Source organism: Salmo trutta, unplaced genomic scaffold, assembly GCF_901001165.1.
Source record: "Salmo trutta unplaced genomic scaffold, fSalTru1.1, whole genome shotgun sequence".
In the NCBI taxonomy this organism is placed as follows: Eukaryota; Metazoa; Chordata; class Actinopteri; order Salmoniformes; family Salmonidae; genus Salmo; species Salmo trutta.
In genome coordinates, this window is record NW_021823253.1 from 15,001 (window position 1) to 42,206 (window position 27,206).

Genomic DNA, 27,206 nt, shown 5'->3' on the forward strand with positions numbered 1-27,206 from the left:
GTGCAAGCGAACATTCGGGGCCACAAACAGACAAATAACGACACAATACAACAGTGTTGTGCAGAACGGCATCTCGGAAAACACAACTCATCGATCCTTGTCCCGGATTGGCTATTACAGCAGACGACCACACCGGGTTCCACTCCTATCAGCTATAAATAATAAGAAGTAGCTCCAGTGGGCAGGCCGTCACCAACACTGGACAATGGAACCATCCTGCCTGGTGGAGGTGGTGTACTGGTGTGGGGAATGTTTTCCTAGCACACGTTAGGTCTCTTGATACCAACTGAGCACCGATAGAAAGCCACAGTCAATCAGAACGTTGTTGCTGACCAAACCCAATAGAACATCTCTGGGATGAGATGGAGCGGGCTGTTGGCAGCAGGAATGTACCACCGTCCAATCTGCAGCAACTGTGTAACGCCATCGCGTCAGCATGAACCAGCATCCCTGTGGAACGTCCCCGACACCTTGTAGAATCCATGCCCCGAAGAATTCGGGCTGTTCTGGAGGAAAATGGGGGGGGGGGGGGGGGGTTCGACTGGGTACTAGATGGGTGTACCTAATAAACAATCCGGTGAGCGTATGTAGTTCATAGAATCTGTTCTTAAACCCTTCCTCTGTCTAGGGTGGTGACACACACTGACAAACTCTCTAAGAAGGAAACCAAGTGTTGACCTGTGTTGAAAACCCTTCCCTTCTAAATATCTCTCTGACTCATTCCATACCTTCTCTAGGTGGGTGTGTTTGCGTCCCTGTGCCAGTACTTCAGCGAGAGCGCCAAGCTGTGGCGTACAGACGGCATGGTGCCACTGGCTGAGACTAATGCCAGCCGGGCCGTCTGCAGCACCCGTCACCTCACAGCTTTCGCTGCCAGTCTCTTCGTTCCACCTGACGCTGTCACCTTCATACGGCCTGTAAGTATGGGGCAGCAGGTAGCCTAGTGGTTAGAGCGTTGGGCCAGTAACCGAAAGGTTGCTAGATCGAATCCCTGAGCTGACAAGGTAAAAATCTGTTGTTCTGCCCCTGAACAATGCAGTTAACCCACTGTTCCTAGGCCGTCATTGTAAATAATAATTTGTTCTTAACTGACTTGCCTAGTTAAATAATGGTTAAATATATATTTTTAAAGTAGAGATACACCTGATAATACACACACACCTGATAATGCACACACACACACCTAATAATACACACACACACACACACACCTGATAATACACACACACACACCTAATAATACACACACACACACCTGGTAATACACACACACACACCTACTAATACACACACATATACCTGATAAACACACATATACCTGATAAACACACACACACCTGATAATACACACACACACACCTAATAATACACACACACACACCTGATAATACACACACACACACCTGATAAACACACACACACCTAATAATACACACATACACACGCCTGATAATACACACGCACCTGATAATACACACACACACACCTGATAAACACACACACCTGATAATACACACACACACACCTGATAATAAACACACCTGATAATACACACACACACCTGATAATACACACACACACTTGATAATACACACACAGATGGCGCCGACAGAGATGGTCGCCTCGCTTCTAGTCCTTAGGAAACTATGCAGTATTTTGTTTTTTTATATATAATTTCTTACATTGTTAGCCCAGAAAATCTTAAGTGTTAATTACATTCAGCCGGGAAGAACTATTGGATATCAGAGCGACGTCAACTTATCAACATTATGACCAGGAATACGACTTTCACGAAGTGGATCCTTTGTTCGGTTCACCATCCAGGACATTGGATCTAATACCAGAGGCCGACCCAAAACAACGTCGCCGCAGAAGAGGAAGACGGAGCTGCCTCTCCCCGCTTCGGAGTATATTACTCGCCAATGTCTAGTCTCTAGACAACAAGGTAGACGAAATTAGGGCAAGGGTTGCCTTCCAGAGAGACATCAGAGATTGTGACATTCTCTGTTTCACGGAAACATGGCTCTCTCGGGATATGTTGTTGGTGTCTGTACAGCCACTGGGATTCTTCATGCGTCGCACCGACAGAAATAAACATCTCTCTGGGAAGAAGGGCGGGGGTGTATGCTTCATGATTAACGACTCATGGTGTAATCATAACAACATAGAGGAACTCAAGTCCTTTGGTTCACCTGACTTAGAATTCCTTACAATCAAATGCCGACCATATCATCTCCCAATAGAATTCTCGTCGGTTATTGTCACAGCCGTGTAAAGCCCCCCTCAAGCAAATACCACAACGGCCCTCAAGGAACTTCACTGGACTCTATGTAAGCTGGAAACTATATATCCTGAGGCTGCATTTATTGTATCTGGGGATTTTAACAAAGTAAATCTGAAAACAAGGCTACCTAAATTCTATCAGCATATTGACTGTAGCACTCGTGTGGGCAATACACTGGATCACTGCTACTCCAACTTCCGCGATGCATACAAGGCCCTCCCCCGCCCTCCCTTCGGCAAATCCGACCACGACTCCATTTTCCTCCTACTGTCCTATAGGCAGAAACTCAAACAGGATGCACCCGTGACAAGAACCATTCAACGCTGGTCTGACCAATCAGAAGCCACGCTTCAAGATTGTTTTGATCACGAGGACTGGGAAATGTTCCTGGCAGCCTCAGAGAATAACATCGATTTATATGCTGATTCGGTGAGTGAGTTTATAAGGAAGTGCATTGGAGATGTTGTACCCACGGTGACTATCAAAATCTACGCTAACCAGAAACTGTGGATAGATGGCAGAAGTTGCGCAAAACTGAAAGCGCGACCCGCCGCATTTAACCATGGAAAGATGACTGAGAATATGGCCGAATACAAACAGTGTAGTTATTCCCTACCGCGAGGCAATCAAGCAAACGATATGTTGGTATAGGGACAAAATGGAGTCGCAATTCAACGGCTCAGACACTAGATGTATGTGGCAGGGTCTACAGGCAATTACGGACTACAAAAAGAAAACCAGCCACGTCACGGACACTGACGTCTTGCTTCCAGACAAACGAAACACCTTCTTCGCCCGCTTTGAGGATAATACATTGCCACCGATGCGACCCGCTACCAAGGACTGCAGGCCTCCCCTCTCCTTCTCCGTGGCCGATGTGAGTAAGACATTTAAATGTGTTAACCCTCCCAAGGCTACTGGCCCAGACGGCATCCCTCAGAGCATGCCCAGACCAGCTGGCTGATGTGTTTACGGACATATTCAATCTCTCCCTATCCCAGTCTGCTGTCCCCACATGCTTCAAGATGGCCACCATTGTTCCTGTTCCCAAGAAAGAAAAGATAACTGAACTAAATGACTATCGCCCCGTAGCACTCACTTCTGTCATCATGAAGTGCTTTGAGAGGCTAGTCAAGGATCATATCACTGCCACCCTAGACCCACTTCAGTTTGCATACCGCCCCAACAGGTCCACAGACAATGCAATTGCCATCACGCTGCACACTGCCCTATCCCATCTGGACAAGAGGAATACCTATGTAAGAATGATGTTCGTTGACTACAGCTCAGCATTCAACACCATAGTACCCTCCAAGCTTATTATTAAGCTTGAGGCCCTGGGTCTGAACCCCGCCCTATGCAATTGGGTCCTGGACTTTCTGACGGGCCGCCCCCAGGTGGTGGAGGTAGGAAACAACATCTCCACTTCGCTGATCCTCAACACTGGGGCCCCACAAGGGTGTGTTCTCAGCCTCTTCCTGTACTCCCTGTTCACCCACGACTGCGTGGCCATGCACGCATCCAACTCAATCATCAAGTTTGTAGACAACACAACAATAGTGGTCTTGTTACCAACGACGACGAGACGGCCTACAGGGAGGAGGTGAGGGCCCTCGGAGTGTGGTGTCAGGAAAACAACCTCTCACTCAATGTCAACAAAACAAAGGAGATGATCGTGGACTTCAGGAAACAGCAGAGGGAGCAGCCCCATATCCACATCGACGGGACAGTAGTGGAGAAGGTGAAACTTAAAGTTTAAGTTCCTCTGCGTACACATTACGGACAAACTGAAATGGTCCACCCACACAGACAGCGTGGTGAAGACGCAGCAGCTCCTCTTGAACCTCAGGAGGCTGAAGAAATTTGGCTTGTCACCAAAAACCTTCACAAACCTTTACAAATTGAGAGCATCCTGTCGGGCTGTATCACCGCCTGGTACGGCAACTGCACCACCCATAACCGTAAGGCTCTCCAGAGGGTAGTGAGGTCTGCACAACGCATCACCCGGGGAAAACTACCTGCCCTCCAGGACACCTACAGCACCCAATGTCACAGGAAGGCCAAGAAGATCATCAAGGACAACAACCACCCGAGCCACTGCCTGTTCACCCCGCTATCATCCAGAAGGCGAGGTCAGTACAGGTGCATCAAAGCTGAGACCGAGAGACTGAAAAACAGCTTCTATCTCAAGGCCATCAGACTGTTTAACAGCCATCACTAACACAGAGTCTGCTGCCTACATACAGACTCAAATCATTGGCCACTTTAATAAATGGATCACTAGTCACTTTAAATAATGCCACTTTAGTAATGTTTGCATATCTTACATTACTCATCTCATTTTATACCATCTATTGGATCTTGCCTTTGCTGCTACATGTACATATTCATCCCTTTACACTTGTGTGTATAAGGTAGTTGTTGTGGAATTGGTAGATTACTTGTTAGATATTACTGCACTGTCAGAACTAGAAGCACAAGCATTTCCATACACTCGCGTTAACATCTGCTAACCATGTGTATGTGACCAATAACATCTGCTAACCATGTGTATGTGACCAATAACATCTGCTAACCATGTGTATCTGAACAATAACATCTGCTAACCATGTGTATGTGACCAATAACATCTGCTAACCATGTGTATGTGACCAATAAATCTGCTAACCATGTGTATGTGACCAATAACATCTGCTAACCATGTGTATGTGAACAATAACATCTGCTAACCATGTGTATGTGACCAATAACATCTGCTAACCATGTGTATGTGACCAATAACATCTGTTAACCATGTGTATGTGACCAATAACATCTGCTAACCATGTGTATGTGACCAATAACATCTGCTAACCATGTGTATGTGACCAATAACATCTGCTAACCATGTGTATGTGACCAATAACATCTGCTAACCATGTGTATGTGACCAATAACATCTGTTAACCATGTGTATGTCACCAATAACATCTGCTAACCATGTGTATGTGACCAATAACATCTGCTAACCATGTGTATGTGACCAATAACATCTGCTAACCATGTGTATGTGACCAATAACATCTGCTAACCATGTCTATATGACCAATAACATCTGCTAACCATGTGTATGTGACCAATAACATCCGCTAACCATGTGTATGTGACCAATAACATCTGCTAACCATGTGTATGTGACCAATAAAATGTGATTTATTTTGACACACCAAGTAATACACATGTGGTCCAAGCCAACCGCCTGAGGAAACACACGGTAATGTTACGATGCCATACTGTGAAATCAGCTGACTTTCAGAAACACACATTTTCTCACACTCCTCTCGTCCTTTAGGAGCGGGGGGGTCCCAGCCTGGTGGTGTTGTTGACGTGTGTGGTGGGGTTGCTGTGTTACGCCGTGGCGGCGGCCATCTTACATAAACTTGACCAGCTGGACCTGAGGAGGGCGGGGACGGTGCCGCTCTGTGGACACGACGGAACATTCAAGTACGAGGTGCAGGTCAAGACCGGCTTCAGCCGTGGGGCAGGTGAGAAGGCAAAGGTTCCGGATTCAAATGGAAAGAAATTAGACTTTTAATCAATCAATCAAATTGTATTCACAAAGGGCAGAAACGTATCACATATCGCACTAATACTCAAGTCATGCCCACAGATCTCATGTTGGGAGACAGACAGCAACCCCTCAGTCTGCAACCCTCAGACAGCAACCCCCTCAGACAGCAACCCCCTCAGACAGCAACCCCTCAGACAGCAACCCCCTCAGACAGCAACCCCCTCAGACAGCAACCCCCTCAGTCTGCAACCCTCAGACAGCAACCCCCTCAGACAGCAACCCCTCAGTCTGCAACCCTCAGACAGCAACCCCCTCAGACAGCAACCCCCTCAGACAGCAACCCCCTTAGACTGCAACCCCCTCAGACAGCAACCCCCTCAGACAGCAACCCTCAGACAGCAACCCCCTCAGTCTGCAACCCTCAGACAGCAACCCCCTCAGACAGCAACCCCCTCAGACAGCAACCCCCTCAGACAGCAACCCCTCAGTCTGCAACCCTCAGACAGCAACCCCCTCAGACAGCAACCCCCGCAGACAGCAACCCCTCAGTCTGCAACCCTCAGACAGCAACCCCCTCAGACAGCAACCCCTCAGTCTGCAACCCTCAGACAGCAACCCCCTCAGACAGTAACCCCCTCAGACAGCAACCCCTCAGACTGCAAACCCCTCAGACAGCAACCCCCTCAGACAGCAACCCTCAGGCAGCAACCCCCTCAGGCAGCAACCCCCTCAGTCTGCAACCCTCAGACAGCAACCCCCTCAGACAGCAACCCCCTCAGACAGCAACCCCTCAGTCTGCAACCCTCAGACAGCAACCCCCTCAGACAGCAACCCCCTCAGACAGCAACCCCTCAGTCTGCAACCGTCAGACAGCAACCCCCTCAGACAGCAATCCATCAGACAGCAACCCCCTCAGACAGCAACCCCTCAGTCTACAACCCTCAGACAGCAACCCCCTCAGACAGCAACCCCCTCAGAAAGCAACCCCTCAGTCTGCAACCCCTCAGTCTGCAACCCTCAGACAGCAACCCCCTCAGACAGCAACCCCTCAGTCTGCAACCCTCAGACAGCAACCCCCTCAGACAGCAACCCCCTCAGACAGCAATCCCTCAGACAGCAACCCCCTCAGACTGCAACCCCTCAGTCTACAACCCTCAGTCTGCAACCCCCTCAGACAGCAACCCCTCAGTCTGCAACCCCCTCAGACAGCAACTCCTCAGTCTGCAACCCTCAGACAGCAACCCCCTCAGTCTGCAACCCCCTCAGACAGCAACCCCCTCAGACAGCAACCCCTCAGACAGCAACCCCCTCAGACAGCAACCCTCAGACAGCAACCCCCTCAGACAGCAACCCCTCAGACAGCAACCCCCTCAGACTGCAACCCTCAGACAGCAACCCCTCAGACAGCAACCCCTCAGACAGCAACCCCCTCAGTCTGCAACCCTCAGTCTGCAACCCCCTCAGTCTGCAACCCCCTCAGACAGCAACCCCCTCAGACAGCAACCCCCGCAGACAGCAACCCCTCAGACAGCAACCCCCTCAGACAGCAACCCCCTCAGACAGCAACCCCCTCAGACAGCAATCCCCTGAGACAGCAACCCCTCAGACAGCAACCCCTCAGACAGCAACCCTCTCAGACAGCAACTCCCTCAGACAGCAACCCCCTCAGACAGCAACCCCCTCAGACTGCAACCCTCAGACAGCAACCCCTCAGACAGCAACCCCCTCAGACTGCAACCCCCAGACAGCAACCCCTCAGACAGCAACCCCTCAGACAGCAACCCCCTCAGACAGCAACCCCCTCAGACAGCAACCCCCTCAGACTGCAACCCTCAGACAGCAACCCCCTCAGACTGCAACCCCTCAGACAGCAACCCCCTCAGACTGCAACCCCTCAGACAGCAACCCCCTCAGACAGCAACCCCCTCAGACAGCAACCCCCTCAGACTGCAACCCTCAGACAGCAACCCCCTCAGACAACAACCCCTTCAGACAACAACCCAGGCTCAAATCCCCAAAGATCAAGGGAACATAATGAAAGGTTTTCAAGACGACAGTACATACCCATCCATCACCTGTCTCCAAGACGACAGTACATACCCATCCATCACCTGTCTCCAAGACGACAGTACATACCCATCCATCACCTGTCTCCAAGACTACAGTACATACCCATCCATCACCTGTCTCCAAGATGACAGTACATACCCATCCATCACCTGTCTCCAAGACGACAGTACATACCCATCCATCACCTGTCTCCAAGACGACAGTACATACCCATCCATCACCTGTCTCCAAGACGACAGTACATACCCATCCATCACCTGTCTCCAAGACGACAGTACAAACCCATCCATCACCTGTCTCCAAGACGACAGTACATACCCATCCATCACCTGTCTCCAAGACTACAGTACATACCCATCCATCACCTGTCTCCAAGACTACAGTACATACCCATCCATCACCTGTCTCCAAGACTACAGTACATACCCATCCATCACCTGTCTCCAAGACTACAGTACATACCCATCCATCACCTGTCTCCAAGACGACAGTACATACCCATCCATCACCTGTCTCCAAGACTACAGTACATACCCATCCATCACCTGTCTCCAAGACTACAGTACATACCCATCCATCACCTGTCTCCAAGATGACAGTACATACCCATCCATCACCTGTCTCCAAGACTACAGTACATACCCATCCATCACCAGTCTCCAAGACTACAGTACATACCCATCCATCACCTGTCTCCAAGACGACAGTACATACCCATCCATCACCTGTCTCCAAGACGACAGTACAAACCCATCCATCACCTGTCTCCAAGACTACAGTACATACCCATCCATCACCTGTCTCCAAGACGACAGTACATACCCATCCATCACCTGTCTCCAAGACGACAGTACATACCCATCCATCACCTGTCTCCAAGACGACAGTACATACCCATCCATCACCTGTCTCCAAGACGACAGTACATACCCATCATCACCTGTCTCCAAGACAACAGTACATACCCATCCATCACCTGTCTCCAAGACGACAGTACATACCCATCCATCACCTGTCTCCAAGACTACAGTACATACCCATCCATCACCTGTCTCCAAGATGACAGTACATACCCATCCATCACCTGTCTCCAAGACGACAGTACATACCCATCCATCACCTGTCTCCAAGACGACAATACATACCCATCCATCACCTGTCTCCAAGACGACAGTACATACCCATCCATCACCTGTCTCCAAGACAACAGTACAAACCCATCCATCACCTGTCTCCAAGACGACAGTACATACCCATCCATCACCTGTCTCCAAGACGACAGTACATACCCATCCATCACGTCTCCAAGACTACAGTACATACCCATCCATCACCTGTCTCCAAGACGACAGTACATACCCATCCATCACCTGTCTCCAAGACGACAGTACATACCCATCCATCACCTGTCTCCAAGACTACAGTACATACCCATCCATCACCTGTCTCCAAGACTACAGTACATACCCATCCATCACCTGTCTCGAAGACGGCAGTACATACCCATCCATCACATGTCTCCAAGACTACAGTACATACCCATCCATCACCTGTCTCGAAGACGGCAGTACATACCCATCCATCACATGTCTCCAAGACTACAGTACATACCCATCCATCACCTGTCTCGAAGACGGCAGTACATACCCATCCATCACCTGTCTCAAGACGTTTGTAGTTATTATATGATGTGTATATCTAACTCCTCCCCCTGTCTGCTAGGCACGTCAGCACATGTAGGCATCAGTGTGTACGGCTGTGAGGGGCATAGCGGGCATCGCCACCTGGACAGCCCCGGGGCCTTCGCACGTAACGGACTGGACATCTTCCACATCGCCACGGAAACTAGCCTGGGCAGCGTCTGGAAGATCCGCGTCTGGCACGACAACAAGGGTAGGAGGACACACACACACAAACACACTAACACATATGCAGGCACTTTGGATTTTTGAAAAGCATGTTACAAGTACAATGTAATATTATCATTGTTCATATCATTATTATTATTATCATTATTCATATTATTATTATCATTATTCATATTATTATTATCATTATTCATATTATTATTATTATCATTATTCATATTCATATTGTTATCATTATTCATATTATTATTATCATTATTATCATGATTCATATTATTATTATCATTATTCATATTATTATCATTATTCATATTATTATCATTATTCATATTATTATTATCATTATTAATATTATTATCATTATTCATATTATTATCATTATTCATATTATTATTTTCATTATTATCATGATTCATATTATTATTATCATTATTCATATTATTATCATTATTCATATTATTATTTTCATTATTATCATTATTCATATTATTCATATTATCATTATTCATATTATTAACATTATTCATATTATTATTTTCATTATTATCATTATTCATATTATTATCATTATTCATATTCATATTATTATCATTATTCATATTATTATCATTATTCATATTCATATTATTATCATTATTCATATTATTATTATCATTATTCATATTATTATCATTATTCAGATTCATATTATTATCATTATTCATATTCATATTATTATCATTATTCATATTATTATTATGATCATTATTCATATTATTATTACCATTATTCATATTATTATTATCATTATTCATATTATTATTATCATTATTGTCATTATTCGTAGTCATATTATTATTATCATTATTCATATTATCATTATTATCATTATTCATATTATTATCATTATTATTATTATCATTATTATCATTATTCATATTATTATTATCATTATTCATATTATTATTATTATCATTATTCATATTATTATTATCATTATTCATATTATTATTATCATTCTTCATATTATTATTATCATTATTATCATTATTATCATTATTATCATTATTCATATTATTATTATCATTATTCATATTATTATTATTATCATTATTATCATTATTATCATTATTCATATTATTATTATCATTATTATCATTATTATCATTATTATTATCATTATTATCATTATTATCATTATTCATATTATTATCATTATTCATATTATTATTATCATTATTATCATTATTCATATTATTATTATTCATATTATTATTATCATTATTATCATTATTCGTAGTCATATTATTATTATCATTATTATTATTATCATTATTATCATTATTCATATTATTATCATTATTATCATTATTATCATTATTCATATTATTATTATCATTATTCATATTATTATTATTATCATTATTATCATTATTCATATTATTATTATTATCATTATTATCATTATTATCATTATTCATATTATTATCATTATTCATATTATTATTATTATCATTATTCATATTATTATTATCATTATTCATATCATTATTATCATTATTATCATTATTCATATTATTATATTATCATTATTATCATTTTTCATATTATTATTATTATCATTATTCATATTATTATTATTATTATCATTATTCACATTATTATTATTATCATTATTCATATTATTATTATCATTATTCATATTATTATTATCATTATTCATATTATTATTATCATTATTCATATTAATATTATCATCATTCATATTATTATCATTATTATCATTATTCATATTATTATCATTATTCATATTATTATTATCATTATTATCATTATTCATATTATTATTATTATCATTATTCATATTATTATCATTATTCATATTAATATTATTATTCATATTATTATCATTATTCATATTATTATTATCATTCTTCATATTAATATTATTATCATTATTATCATTATTATCATTATTATCATTATTCATATTATTTTTATAATTGCAAAAAAATTACGTTTTGGTCTACCAGCCACTCAGATGATTTTTATCCGCCCCCCCCATCAGCTAAAATTAAACCAGCACAACACAAAATAACAGATGAGCGTGCTCTGTAATGTTCCATAAAAGGTATAATATATTACTAGTAAGAAGTAATGTGGTCAGTGATTAGTTCTGGACTGTTTTGGCCAGATCCAGTACCTCTCCTGGCATGAAACATAGTTACTTTTTGCAATGTAAAAATCATAATAAAAGCGATAAAAGTTCTTGCCTCGTTCATTTGTAAAAAAATTAAATAAAATGTAGTGTGAAAAAGTAGACTTACAGCTTGGGTCTGATATTCTAAGAGTTGATTCGGGTTGGATTCGAGTTGGCGTGACCTATGTTTGAGACCAATGCGTGGCCATAGCTGTGTGAGAAGCAAGCCTGTATCTCTCACAGAACTAGAATGAGATGAACTTTCTATGTTCTCTCTCCCTCTCTGTTCTGATAGACATGAGCCTGCAACTCCCATCTCTCCTGCGTTGTACTTCATTTATTTAGTTACAGAATTACTGCTGTCTGTTCAGAAAGAAATGAAACCATTCAGAATGTCCTACTACACCATGAGAAGGCCTATCATTTAGCCACAGAGGATCAATAGCTTCTTTTAAAAACTGCCTGGCTGTGGATTGTAGCCCAATAACAAGACCTACAGTCAGGAATGTTCTGCAAATCTGTCAGTGAACGACAGCATGCAGACAAAACAGGCCTTTCACAATATTTCAAATACAAATCGCAGGAAAACACAGGTTGGAAAGCAAATGTCTCCTGCAGAAAACAGAAGACTCTAATCTGTCTGCTGTAGGCTGACAAAATATTTGATCAACTTCTAAATATTGTTTTACATAGTAAAGAGAGAGAGAGGCTTTTGGCACGAACACATCGGCCATCACCAGTGAGTGATCTGAGCATCATTAGGTGAGTCAGTGAAACTGGAAAGCATTTTTAGGACTATAATTTAGGACTATCATTTTTTTTTTTGTCTAGGTCTAGACTATTTATGGGTTCAAGTTTGTTTTTATTGACCTCAGTTTGTCAGTGTCAAAGTAGCCTGTCATTTCGCTCACTTGTGCAGTTTAAAAAAATATTTTACCAAAGTCTCCAATCATGTATAATGATGTAGAATTGCATGAATATAAAGGCCCAATTTTTCCAGGATCACATTTTTAACAAACCCTTGGCTACTAAAATGTAGATGCCTCTACTCTACTGCTCTATGCCACTACGCAAAAGAGATGATATGTATTGAATGGTTTATTATAAACATTTTCAGGTACCTCAGAGCTCCCCAGGTCACCCCCTCCTTCCACTCACTTTTTGTTGCGGCACCTCCCGGTTTACAAATGAAGCACTGAATGTGGTATATTGTTTCATTACATTTTTTGTGACCTGAGTATTTTAACCAAAATATCACAGATGAGACAAAAAAATTTCACCTACCCCTTTAAGGGCGGGAGGTCACCGTGGTAACGCGACTAGAGTGACGTTTGTGCCTGTGAGATTGAGTCTGGCTAGTAGAAGCGTTGTGGTTACCGTGGTAACGCGACTAGAGTGACGTTTGTGCCTGTGAGATTGAGTCTGGCTAGTAGAAGCGTTGTGGTTACCGTGGTAATGCGACTAGAGTGACGTTTGTGCCTGTGAGATTGAGTCTGGCTAGTAGAAGCGTTGTGGTTACCGTGGTAACGCGACTAGAGTGACGTTTGTGCCTGTGAGATTGAGTCTGGCTAGTAGAAGCGTTGTGGTTACCGTGGCAATACGACTAGAGTGACGTTTGTGCCTGTGAGATTGAGTCTGGCTAGTAGAAGCGTTGTGGTTACCGTGGTAACGCGACTAGAGTGACGTTTGTGCCTGTGAGATTGAGTCTGGCTAGTAGAAGCGTTGTGGTTACCGTGGCAATACGACTAGAGTGACGTTTGTGCCTGTGAGATTGAGTCTGGTTTCTAGAAGCGTTGTGGTTGCCGTGGTAACGCGACTAGAGTCACGTTTGTGCCTGTGAGATTGAGTCTGGCTAGTAGAAGCGTTGTGGTTACCATGGTAACGTGACTAGAGTCTCGTTTGTGCCTGTGAGATTGAGTCTGGCTAGTAGAAGCGTTGTGGTTACCGTGGTAATACGACTAGAGTGACGTTTGTGCCTGTGAGATTGAGTCTGGCTTGTAGAAGCGTTGTGGTTACCGTGGTAATGCGACTAGAGTCTCGTTTGTGCCTGTGAGATTGAGTCTGGCTTGTAGAAGCGTTGTGGTTACCGTGGTAACGCGACTAGAGTGGCGTTTGTGCCTGTGAGATTGAGTCTGGTTTCTAGAAGCGTTGTGGTTACCATGGTAACGCGACTAGAGTCACGTTTGTGCCTGTGAGATTGAGTCTGGTTTCTAGAAGCGGTGTGGTTACCGTGGTAACGCGACTAGAGTCACGTTTGTGCCTGTGAGATTGAGTCTGGTTTCTAAAAGCGGTGTGGTTACCGTGGTAACGCGACTAGAGTCACGTTTGTGCCTGTGAGATTGAGTCTGGCTAGTAGAAGCGTTGTGGTTACCGTGGTAACGCGACTAGAGTGACGTTTGTGCCTGTGAGATTGAGTCTGGCTAGTAGAAGCGTTGTGGTTACCGTGGTAACGTGACTAGAGTGACGTTTGTGCCTGTGAGATTGAGTCTGGCTAGTAGAAGCGTTGTGGTTACCGTGGTAACGCGACTAGAGTGACGTTTGTGCCTGTGAGATTGAGTCTGGCTAGTAGAGGCGTTGTGGTTACCGTGGTAATGCGACTAGAGTGACGTTTGTGCCTGTGAGATTGAGTCTGGCTAGTAGAGGCGTTGTGGTTACCGTGGTAACACGACTAGAGTGACGTTTGTGCCTGTGAGATTGAGTATGGCTAGTAGAAGCGTTGTGGTTACCGTGGTAACGTGACTAGAGTGACGTTTGTGCCTGTGAGATTGAGTCTGGCTAGTAGAAGCATTGTGGTTACCGTGGTAACGCGACTAGAGTCACGTTTGTGCCTGTGAGATTTAGTCTGGCTAGTAGAAGCGTTGTGGTTACCGTGGTAACGTGACTAGAGTGACGTTTGTGCCTGTGAGATTGAGTCTGGCTAGTAGAAGCGTTGTGGTTACCGTGGTAACGCGACTAGAGTGACGTTTGTGCCTGTGAGATTGAGTCTGGCTAGAAGAAGCGTTGTGGTTACCGTGGTAAAGCGACTAGAGTGACGTTTGTGCCTGTGAGATTGAGTCTGGCTAGTAGAAGCGTTGTGGTTACCGTGGTAACGCGACTAGAGTCACGTTTGTGCCTGTGAGATTGAGTCTGGCTAGTAGAAGCGTTGTGGTTTCCATGGTAACGTGACTAGAGTCTCGTTTGTGCCTGTGAGATTGAGTCTGGCTAGTAGAAGCGTTGTGGTTACCGTGGTAATACGACTAGAGTGACGTTTGTGCCTGTGAGATTGAGTCTGGCTTGTAGAAGCGTTGTGGTTACCATGGTAATGCGACTAGAGTCTTGTTTGTGCCTGTTAGATTGAGTCTGGCTTGTAGAAGCGTTGTGGTTACCGTGGTAACGCGACTAGAGTGACGTTTGTGCCTGTGAGATTGAGTCTGGTTTCTAGAAGCGTTGTGGTTACCATGGTAACGCGACTAGAGTCACGTTTGTGCCTGTGAGATTGAGTCTGGTTTCTAGAAGCGGTGTGGTTACCGTGGTAACGCGACTAGAGTCACGTTTGTGCCTGTGAGATTGAGTCTGGTTTCTAAAAGCGGTGTGGTTACCGTGGTAACGCGACTAGAGTCACGTTTGTGCCTGTGAGATTGAGTCTGGCTAGTAGAAGCGTTGTGGTTACCGTGGTAATGCGACTAGAGTGACGTTTGTGCCTGTGAGATTGAGTCTGGCTAGTAGAGGCGTTGTGGTTACCGTGGTAACACGACTAGAGTGACGTTTGTGCCTGTGAGATTGAGTATGGCTAGTAGAAGCGTTGTGGTTACCGTGGTAACGTGACTAGAGTGACGTTTGTGCCTGTGAGATTGAGTCTGGCTAGTAGAAGCATTGTGGTTACCGTGGTAACGCGACTAGAGTCACGTTTGTGCCTGTGAGATTTAGTCTGGCTAGTAGAAGCGTTGTGGTTACCGTGGTAACGTGACTAGAGTGACGTTTGTGCCTGTGAGATTGAGTCTGGCTAGTAGAAGCGTTGTGGTTACCGTGGTAACGCGACTAGAGTGACGTTTGTGCCTGTGAGATTGAGTCTGGCTAGTAGAAGCGTTGTGGTTACCGTGGTAAAGCGACTAGAGTGACGTTTGTGCCTGTGAGATTGAGTCTGGCTAGTAGAAGCGTTGTGGTTACCGTGGTAACGCGACTAGAGTGACGTTTGTGCCTGTGAGATTGAGTCTGGCTAGTAGAAGCGTTGTGGTTACCGTGGTAACGCGACTAGAGTGACGTTTGTGCCTGTGAGATTGAGTCTGGCTAGTAGAGGCGTTGTGGTTACCGTGGCAATGCGACTAGAGTGACGTTTGTGCCTGTGAGATTGAGTCTGGCTAGTAGAGGCGTTGTGGTTACCGTGGTAACGCGACTAGAGTGACGTTTGTGCCTGTGAGATTGAGTCTGGCTAGTAGAGGCGTTGTCTTCCCTAGCAGTTGAAACTCAAACAGAAAAACAACCTAGCCTCTGAACAAAACCATGGAAATAGCCAGGAAACACAAGGACAAAGTCTCACTTCAGTAGACGTTAGTTTAAATTTAATTAGACCAACTTTTATGCTTGTTCGCAGCGCTTCTAAAAATGAATCTTTAACTCAGTTCTTCACGTGTGCACAGCCCCCAGCCAGGCAGTGTTGCAGCGCGAGGTGGAATAGGCTATATGGGATTCGTAGTTCTTAGACTTTGTGCGATTAACAAAACGACATAAATACTTTGAAAACAGCTAATGCAGCATTTATTTTACTGTAAATGTGATCATACTTGACTGTTTTTAATTCACAAATGTGAGTGAAATGCTGTGGAGCCCCGCCCTGGCAGGTGGTCATTTAGGCCCTGATAAATATTATTATACACTTACAGTAGATCTCTTTGTCAAACCGTAAGCAACCTAGTAAATGTGCCCTTTCTCTCCTCCCTCCTCTCCTCCCAGGTCTGTCTCCAGCATGGAAGCTCCAGTACGTCCTGGTGAAGGACCTACAGACAGGAAGCAGTTACTATTTCCTGGTAGAGGAGTGGCTGTCAGTGGACAACGAGAGGACAGATGGACGCGTAGAGATAGAGGTGGAGGTCTCAGGTAAGGACCCTAACCCCTAGCTCTAAGCCCCTATCCCTAGCCCCTACCCTCATAGTTTAGTAGTCAAACCCTTAGCCAAATGGTCTCCAACATGGTGCAGGAGTCTATCCACATCTCACCACCGCTGCCTCGAAAACTGGTCTAGGGCCAGTTTTGTCATATAGCCGTTAAGGATAACAGTTGGACTTTGAACAGGAGCACTGATCACAAATCAGTTGTCCGTTCATTAATACAAACTCACTACTTCCTCTTTTACTTCCTCCTTCCTTTTTTCTGCTTCCTGTGGGTGTGTCCTGACCTACAGAAGAGGCGGAGCTTCGTCGGTTGCCCCGCCTCCTGAACTGGGAGCTTCAGCGTGCCCTGTGTGAGAGTCACTTGTGGCTGTCGCTATGGGAACGGCCCATCCGCAGTCCCTTTACCCGCCTCCAGAGGGCGACGTGCTGCGCCCTGCTGCTACAGCTCTGTCTGCTGGCTAACACCATGTGGTACAGCACCGTGGCCAATAGGAGCTACAGGTAGGGGGTGTGTGTGTGTGTGTGTGTGTGTGTGTGTGTGTGTGTGTGTGTGTGTGTGTGTGTGTGTGTGTGTGTGTGTTCCATGTCTGTGTGTGTCCATGTCTGTGTGTGTCCATGTGTGTGTGTGTGTGTGTGTGTGTGTGTGTGTGTGTGTGTGTGTGTGTGACCATGTCTGTGTGTGTGTTCCAGTACTGACTGTGTTGTCCTACTGTAGCTCTGTAGCAGTGTCCAGGCTGGTGGTGGTGGATGTGGAGACTGTGGCTGTGGGAGTGGTCAGCTGTCTGGTGATTTACCCCCTCTACCTGCTGGTCTTCACTCTCTTCAGGATGAGTCGTAGCAAGGTGACACACACACACACACACACACACACACACACACACACACACACACACACGCCTTTAAAACACACACCTTTAGAAGAAACACACCTTTAGAACACACATCTTTAGAACACACACCTTTAGAACACACACACCTTTAAAACACACACACCTTTAGAACAAACACACCTTTAGAATACACACCTTTAGAACACACATCTTCAGAACACATACCTTTAGAACACACACCTTTAGAAGACACACACCTTTAGAACACACACACTTTTAGAACACACACACCTTTGGAACACACATCTTTAGAACACACACCTTTAGAACACACACCTTTAGAACACACATCTTTAGAACACACACCTTTAGAACACACACACCTTTAGAACACACACACTTAGAACACACACCTTTAGAACACACACACACACCTTTAGAACACACACACCTAGAACAAACACACCTTTAGAACACACACCTTTAGAACACACATGTTTAGAACACACACCTTTAGAACACACACCTTTAGAACAAACACCTTTAGAACACACACACCTTTAGAACACACACACCTAGAACAAACACACCTTTAGAACACACACCTTTAGAACACACACACACCTTTAGAACACACACACACCTTTAGAACACACACACCTTTAGAACACACACACCTTTAGAACACACACACCTTTAGAACACACACACCTTTAGAACACACACACCTAGAACAAACACACCTTTAGAACACACACACCTTTAGAACACATACACCTTTAGAACACACACCTTTAGAACACACACTTTTAGAACAAACACACCTTTAGAACACACACCTTTAGAACACACACACACCTTTAGAACACACACACACCTTTAGAACACACACACCTTTAGAACACACACACCTAGAACAAACACACCTTTAGAACACACACCTTTAGAACACACACCTTTAGAACACATACACCTTTAGAACACACACACACCTTTAGAACACACACACCTAGAACAAACACCTTTAGAACACACATCTTTAGAACACACACCTTTAGAACACACACACCTTTAGAACACACACACACCTTTAGAACACAAACATTTAGAACACACACACCTAGAACAAACACCTTTAGAACACACACCTTTAGAACACACACACCTTTAGAACACACACACCTAGAACAAACACACCTTTAGAACACACAACTTTAAAACACACATCTTTAGAACACACACCTTTAGAACACACACACCTTCAGAACACACACACCTAGAACAAACACACCTTTAGAACACACACCTTTAGAACACACACACACCTTTAGAACACACACACCTTTAGAACACACACCTTTAGAACACACACACACACACCTTTAGAACACAGACACCTAGAACAAACACACCTTTAGAACACACACCTTTAGAACACACACCTAGAACAAACACACTTTTAGAACACACACCTTTAGAACACACACCTAGAACAAACACACTTTTAGAACACACACCTTTAGAACACACATTTAGAACACACATCTTTAGAACACACACCTTTAGAACACACACTTTAGAACACACACTTTAGAACACACAATCCCTGAATCCTTCATAAAGACTCTGTGTGTGTGTTTTGCATCCCGCCATGTGCGTCCCTGTGTGTGTGTGTGTGTGTGTTTTGCATCCCGCCGTGTGCGTCCCTGTGTGTGTGTGTGTGTGTGTTTTGCATCCCGCCGTGTGCGTCCCTGTGTGTGTGTGTGTGTTTTGCATCCCGCCGTGTGCGTCCCTGTGTGTGTGTGTGTGTGTTTTGCATCCCGCCGTGTGCGTCCCTGTGTGTGTGTGTGTGTGTGTTTTGCATCCCGCCGTGTGCGTCCCTGTGTGTGTGTGTGTGTATAAGTGTGTGTCAGTAGAACAGGTGCCTTCCTCCCAGGTGGACCAGGAGTCAGTGGAGATAGATGACTTCCTGGATAACTCCATGGCAGGAAGCTCCTTCCCCATCTTCACCGGTGTCCCTGGAGAGGTGTGTATGTGGTGTGTGTGTGTGTGACAGAGGTGTGTATGTGGTGTGTGTGTGTGTGACAGAGGTGTGTATGTGGTGTGTGTGTGTGTGACAGAGGTGTGTACGTGGCGTGTGTGTGTGACAGAGGTGTGTACGTGGTGTGTGTGTGTGAGAGAGGTGTGTACGTGGTGTGTGTGTGTGTGTGAGAGAGGTGTGTATGTGGTGTGTGTGTGTGTGACAGAGGTGTGTACGTGGTGTGTGTGTGTGACAGAGGTGTGTACGTGGTGTGTGTGTGTGTGAGAGAGGTGTGTACGTGGTGTGTGTGTGTGTGAGAGAGGTGTGTACGTGGTGTGTGTGTGTGTGAGAGAGGTGTGTACATGGCGTGTGTGTGTGAGAGAGAGGTGTGTACGTGTGTGTGTGTGAGAGAGGTGTGTACGTGGTGTGTGTGTGTGAGAGAGGTGTGTACGTGGTGTGTGTGTGTGAGAGAGGTGTGTACGTGGTGTGTGTGTGTGAGAGAGGTGTGTACGTGGTGTGTGTGTGTGTGTGTGAGAGAGGTGTGTACGTGGTGTGTGTGTGTGAGAGAGGTGTGTACGTGGTGTGTGTGTGTGAGAGAGATGTGTACGTGGCGTGTGTGTGTGTGTGTCTGTGTGTGTGTGTGTGTGTGTGTGTGTGTGTGTGTGTGTGTGTGTGTGTGTGTGTGTGTGTGTGTGAGAGAGGTGTGTACGTGGTGTGTGTGTGTGAGAGAGATGTGTACGTGGCGTGTGTGTGTGTGTGTGTGTGTGTGTGTGTGTGTGTGTGTGTGAGAGAGAGAGATAACTCTTAATAAAAAATAGTGCCCGGCCTGATATAGCAGGAAACAGGGTCAGTTGAGATGGAAGCTTTTCTGAAATGTAGACAGACAGATGTGTGTCTAGTCTAGGTCTGGTTGTTTAGGTCTGGTTGTCTAGGTCTGGTTGTTTAGGTCTGGTTGTTTAGGTCTGGTTGTCTAGGTCTGGTTGTTTAGGTCTGGTTGTCTAGGTCTGGTTGTCTGGTTGTCTGGTTGTCTAGGTCTGGTTGTCTAGGTCTGGTTGTCTAGGTCTGGTTGTTTAGGTCTGGTTGTTTAGGTCTGGTTGTCTAGGTCTGGTTGTTTAGGTCTGGTTGTCTAGGTCTGGTTGTCTAGGTCTGGTTGTCTAGGTCTGGTTGTCTAGGTCTGGTTGTCTAGGTCTGGTTGTTTAGGTCTGGTTGTCTAGGTCTGGTTGTCTAGGTCTGGTTGTCTAGGTCTGGTTGTCTAGGTCTGGTTGTCTGGTTGTCTAGGTCTGGTTGTCTAGGTCTGGTTGTCTAGGTCTGGTTGTCTAGGTCTGGTTGTCTAGGTCTGGTTGTCTAGGTCTGGTTGTCTAGGTCTGGTTGTCTAGGTCTGGTTGTCTAGTTCTGGTTGTCTAGGTCTGGTTGTCTGGTTGTCTAGGTCTGGTTGTCTAGGTCTGGTTGTCTAGGTCTGGTTGTCTGGTTGTCTGGTTGTCTAGGTCTGGTTGTCTAGGTCTGGTTGTCTGGGTTGTCTGGTTGTCTGGTTGTCTAGGTCTGGTTGTCTAGGTCTGGTTGTCTAGGTCTGGTTGTCTAGTTCTGGTTGTCTAGGTCTGGTTGTCTGGTTGTCTAGGTCTGGTTGTCTAGGTCTGGTTGTCTAGGTCTGGTTGTCTGGTTGTCTGGTTGTCTTCTGGTTGTCTGGTTGTCTAGGTCGGTTGTCTGGTTTGGTTCTAGGTCTGGTTGTCTAGGTCTGGTTGTCTAGGTCTGGTTGTCTGGTTGTCTAGGTCTGGTTGTCTAGGTCTGGTTGTCTGGTTGTCTAGGTCTGGTTGTCTAGGTCTGGTTGTCTAGGTCTGGTTGTCTAGGTCTGGTTGTCTAGGTCTGGTTGTCTGGTTGTCTAGGTCTGGTTGTCTAGGTCTGGTTGTCTGGTTGTCTAGGTCTGGTTGTCTAGGTCTGGTTGTCTGGTTGTCTAGGTCTGGTTGTCTGGTTGTCTAGGTCTGGTTGTCTGGTTGTCTAGGTCTGGTTGTCTGGTTGTCTAGGTCTGGTTGTCTGGTTGTCTGGTTGTCTGGTTGTCTAGGTCTGGTTGTCTAGGTCTGGTTGTCTGGTTGTCTAGGTCTGGTTGTCTGGTTGTCTAGGTCTGGTTGTCTGGTTGTCTAGGTCTGGTTGTCTCGGTCTGGTTGTCTGGTTGTCTAGGTCTGGTTGTCTAGGTCTGGTTGTCTAGTTCTGGTTGTCTGGTTGTCTAGGTCTGGTTGTCTAGGTCTGGTCGTCTAGGTCTGGTTGTCTGGTTGTCTAGGTCTGGTTGTCTAGGTCTGGTCGTCTAGGTCTGGTTGTCTGGTTGTCTAGGTCTGGTTACATTTTACATTTACATTTTAGTCATTTGTCTGGTTGTCTAGGTCTGGTTGTCTAGGTCTGGTTGTCTGGTTGTCTAGGTCTGGTTGTCTAGGTCTGGTTGTCTAGGTCTGGTTGTCTGGTTGTCTAGGTCTGGTTACATTTTACATTTACATTTTAGTCATTTGTCTGGTTGTCTAGGTCTGGTTGTCTAGGTCTGGTTGTCTGGTTGTCTGGTTGTCTAGGTCTGCTTGTCTAGGTCTGGTTGTCTAGGTCTGGTTGTCTAGGTCTGGCGGTCTAGGTCGTCTAGGTCTGGTTGTCTGGTTGCCTAGGTCTGGTTGTCTAGGTCTGGTTGTCTGGTTGTCTAGGTCAGGTTGTCTAGGTCTGGTTGTCTGGTTGTCTGGTTGTCTAGGTCTGGTTGTCTAGGTCTGGTTGTCTAGGTCTGGTTGTCTGGTTGTCTAGGTCTGGTTGTCTAGGTCTGGTTGTCTAGGTCTGGTTGTCTGGTTGTCTGGTTGTCTAGGTCTGGTTGTCTAGGTCTGGTTGTCTCGGTCTGGTTGTCTAGGTCTGGTTGTCTAGTTCTGGTTGTCTAGGTCTGGTTGTCTGGTTGTCTAGGTCTGGTTGTCTAGGTCTGGTTGTCTGGTTGTCTGGTTGTCTGGTTGTCTAGGTCTGGTTGTCTAGGTCTGGTTGTCTAGGTCTGGTTGTCTAGTTCTGGTTGTCTAGGTCTGGTTGTCTGGTTGTCTGGTTGTCTAGGTCTGGTTGTCTAGGTCTGGTTATTCTGGTTGTCTGGTTGTCTAGGTCTGGATGTCTAGGTCTGGTTGTCTAGGTCTGGTTGTCTGGTTGTCTGGTTGTCTGGTTGTCTAGGTCTGGTTGTCTAGGTCTGGTTGTCTAGGTCTGGTTGTCTAGGTCTGGTTGTCTAGGTCTGGTTGTCTGGTTGTCTAGGTCTGGTTGTCTAGGTCTGATTGTCTAGGTCTGGTTGTCTGGTTGTCTATGTCTGGTTGTCTGGTTGCCTAGGTCTGGTTGTCTAGGTCTGGTTGTCTGGTTGTCTGGTTGTCTAGGTCTGGTTGTCTAGGTCTGGTTGTCTGGTTGTCTAGTTCTGGTTGTCTGGTTGTCTCGGTCTGCTTGTCTAGGTCTGGTTGTCTAGGTCTGCTTGTCTAGGTCTGGTTGTCTAGGTCTGGTTGTCTAGGTCTGGCGGTCTAGGTCTGGTTGTCTAGGTCTGGTTGTCTGGTTGTCTAGGTCTGGTTGTCTAGGTCTGGTTGTCTAGGTCTGGTTGTCTGGTTGTCTAGGTCTGGTTGTCTAGGTATGGTTGTCTGGTTGTCTAGGTCTGGTTGTCTAGGTCTGGTTGTCTGGTTGTCTAGGTCTGGTTGTCTAGGTCTGGTTGTCTAGGTCTGGTTGTCTGGTTGTTTAGGTCTGGTTGTCTAGGTCTGGTTGTCTGGTTGTCTAGGTCTGGTTGTCTGGTTGCCTAGGTCTGGTTGTCTAGGTCTGGTTGTCTGGTTGTCTAGGTCTGGTTGTCTAGGTCTGGTTGTCTGGTTGTCTGGTTGTCTAGGTCTGGTTGTCTAGGTCTGGTTGTCTAGGTCTGGTTGTCTAGGTCTGGTTGTCTGGTTGTCTGGTTGTCTAGGTCTGGTTGTCTAGGTCTGGTTGTCTAGGTGATGTTAGCAGAAACAGTAGAGAGAGATGATTGATGGATGACTGTTAGATAGAAGGGAGGATCTACAGTTCATTGGGGGCTATAGAGAGGTGAGACAACAGCACAAGTACTATTTCTACAGGGTCTAAATTCTGATAGTCATCTTATCGTCTGTCTCCTTACTTGATCTAATTTGAAAGTATTACTTTATCTTTATCTCTGTCACCCCCCCCCGCTCTCTCTCTCTCCAGACCTATTCAGAAGAGACCAACGTGGACCTCCCCCCCACGCCCTCCACCAAGAGGTGAGCTCTCCCGTTGCTACGAGGACGGCTGAGTGATTGACAGTTCTCATTAGACCCATGGAGACATTGATTTATGTTTTGAGAGAGAGACAGAGAGAGAGATAATTAGTCAGTAAAATGAGTGTGTGGGGGGAATGAGAAACAGAGGATATAATCTCTGTGTCTCATTAAATCCCTGTAGAGTTCCAACACACCGTAAAGTGTGTGTGTGGGCATCTGTAATTACTCTCTGTGTGTGTGTGTGTGTGTGTGTGTGTGTGTGTGTGTGTGTGTGTGTGTGTGTGTGTGTGTGTGTGTGTGTGTGTGTGTGTGTGTGTGTGTGTGTGTGTGTGGGTAAACCATCAACCCTCTCTCCTCTTGTGTTCCATTGTACTAATGTGGAAGTTGTGACCGACTCTTTAAAATGCACTTTAAATAAACACTGACCTGACTCGACCCCTCTTCCCTCCTCTATCTCCCTCCTTTCCTCCCTCTCTCCTCCCCCTCACTCCCCCTCTCTCCTCCTTCTCTCCCCCCTCTCCTCCCACTCTCTCCCTCTCTAGTGTCCAGAGTTGGGGTGTGGTCCAGGAAGAGGATGACGATGAGGAGAGTGATTGGCCAGAGTTGTTAAGTGACATGTCTGAGGTGGGAGGGGCGGGCCTGGGGGCGGGGCTACCCAAGTTGAAGAGAGGTCAAGGGTCAAGACACCTGGGGGTGGACATGACCCTTCACCCCGACGATGACAACTTCACACACCGCAACAAGTACTTCACATCCTCAGGTAACACACACACACACACACACACACACACACACACACACACACACACACACACACACACACACACATACACTCACACACTCACACACACACACACACACACACACACACACACACACAGACACACACACACACAGACAGACAGACAGACAGACAGACAGACAGACAGACAGACACACACACACACACACACACACACACACACACACACACAGACAGACAGACAGACAGACAGACAGACAGACAGACAGACAGACAGACAGACAGACAGACAGACAGACAGACACAACAGTAAGCAGTTAAAATGTACTTAGCACTGCAGTATATAGTTTCAGTATCATGAATATTATGGTGTTGTAATGTTGATTAAAACATGGAAGAGAGCTGTGTGATGATGTAGAAACAGAACAGCCATGAAGCACACATTTACTCTGCCTCAACACCGCCTTCACATCTATTCAGATGTGTGACTCGAACCGTGTCTCTTTCTGTCACACACACACCTGTCCCTTCCAGATGAGGACCTGATTAAGCGGATCCTGGCGGACGGCCAGCTGCAGGTGTCTCATCTCTGTGACCCCCAACACTTCTTCTCCCAGACAGCAGACAGCGAGATGGCCGACCTGTGAGTCACCTCTAAACTCTGACCTCACCCTTAAGCCTGTCACCTTCTACTTGCTTCCTCTTGTCTGTTCTAAACTTACCTCTAACCTCTGACCTCTCACTGACCTCTTCTCCTTCTGTCATTTTATATTTGATTCATTTAGCAGACTTACAGTTAGTGAGTCATTTAGCAGACGCTCTGATTCAGAGTCACTTACAGTTAGTGAGTCATTTAGCAGACGCTCTGATTCAGAGTCACTTACAGTTAGTGAGTCATTTAGCAGACGCTCTGATCCAGAGAGACTTACAGTTAGTGAGTCATTTAGCAGACGCTCTGATCCAGAGAGACTTACTGTTAGTGAGTCATTTAGCAGACGCTCTGATCCAGAGTGACTTACAGTTAGTGAGTCATTTAGCAGACGCTCTGATACAGAGAGACTTACAGTTAGTGAGTCATTTAGCAGACGCTCTGATACAGAGAGACTTACAGTTAGTGAGTCATTTAGCAGACGCTCTGATCCAGAGAGACTTACAGTTAGTGAGTCATTTAGCAGACACTCTGATACAGAGAGACTTACAGTTAGTGAGTCATTTAGCAGACGCTCTGATTCAGAGTCACTTACAGTTAGTGAGTCATTTAGCAGACGCTCTGATACAGAGAGACTTACAGTTAGTGAGTCATTTAGCAGACGCTCTGATCCAGAGAGACTTACAGTTAGTGAGTCATTTATCAGACACTCTGATCCAGAGTCACTTACAGTTAGTGAGTCATTTAGCAGACACTCTGATCCAGAGAGACTTACAGTTAGTGAGTCATTTAGCAGACGCTCTGATACAGAGAGACTTACAGTTAGTGAGTCATTTAGCAGACGCTCTGATCCAGAGAGACTTACAGTTAGTGAGTCATTTAGCAGACGCTCTGATCCAGAGAGACTTACAGTTAGTGAGTCATTTAGCAGACGCTCTGATCCAGAGAGACTTACAGTTAGTGAGTCATTTAGCAGACGCTCTGATCCAGAGAGACTTACAGTTAGTGAGTCATTTAGCAGACACTCTGATACAGAGAGACTTACTGTTAGTGAGTCATTTAGCAGACGCTCTGATCCAGAGAGACTTACAGTTAGTGAGTCATTTAGCAGACACTCTGATCCAGAGAGACTTACAGTTAGTGAGTCATTTAGCAGACGCTCTGATACAGAGAGACTTACAGTTAGTGAGTCATTTAGCAGACGCTCTGATCCAGAGAGACTTACAGTTAGTGAGTCATTTAGCAGACGCTCTGATTCAGAGAGACTTACAGTTAGTGAGTCATTTAGCAGACGCTCTGATACAGAGAGACTTACAGTTAGTGAGTCATTTAGCAGACGCTCTGATCCAGAGAGACTTACAGTTAGTGAGTCATTTAGCAGACGCTCTGATCCAGAGAGACTTACAGTTAGTGAGTCATTTAGCAGACGCTCTGATACAGAGAGACTTACAGTTAGTGAGTCATTTAGCAGACGCTCTGATCCAGAGAGACTTACTGTTAGTGAGTCATTTAGCAGACGCTCTGATCCAGAGTCACTTACAGTTAGTGAGTCATTTAGCAGACGCTCTGATCCAGAGTCACTTACAGTTAGTGAGTCATTTAGCAGACACTCTGATACAGAGAGACTTACTGTTAGTGAGTCATTTAGCAGACGCTCTGATCCAGAGTCACTTACAGTTAGTGAGTCATTTA

General features: G+C 45.3%; 1 protein-coding gene across 1 annotated transcript in view; it reads left to right on the plus strand.

Moving 5' to 3' along the window:
* The window catches only part of LOC115189912 (polycystin-1-like), a gene marked incomplete at both ends in the record, with an annotated part of 47,804 nt that overhangs the window by 14,881 nt on the left and 5,717 nt on the right, over positions 1–27,206 (plus strand). Inside the window, 10 exons of the mRNA XM_029748416.1 lie at positions 738–917; positions 5,616–5,808; positions 9,627–9,797; positions 16,881–17,024; positions 17,329–17,539; positions 17,754–17,880; positions 19,772–19,894; positions 24,071–24,123; positions 24,666–24,883; positions 25,400–25,508. Coding sequence (XP_029604276.1) covers positions 738–917; positions 5,616–5,808; positions 9,627–9,797; positions 16,881–17,024; positions 17,329–17,539; positions 17,754–17,880; positions 19,772–19,894; positions 24,071–24,123; positions 24,666–24,883; positions 25,400–25,508 — 1,529 coding nt within the window. The remainder of the gene's footprint in view (positions 1–737; positions 918–5,615; positions 5,809–9,626; positions 9,798–16,880; positions 17,025–17,328; positions 17,540–17,753; positions 17,881–19,771; positions 19,895–24,070; positions 24,124–24,665; positions 24,884–25,399; positions 25,509–27,206) is intronic.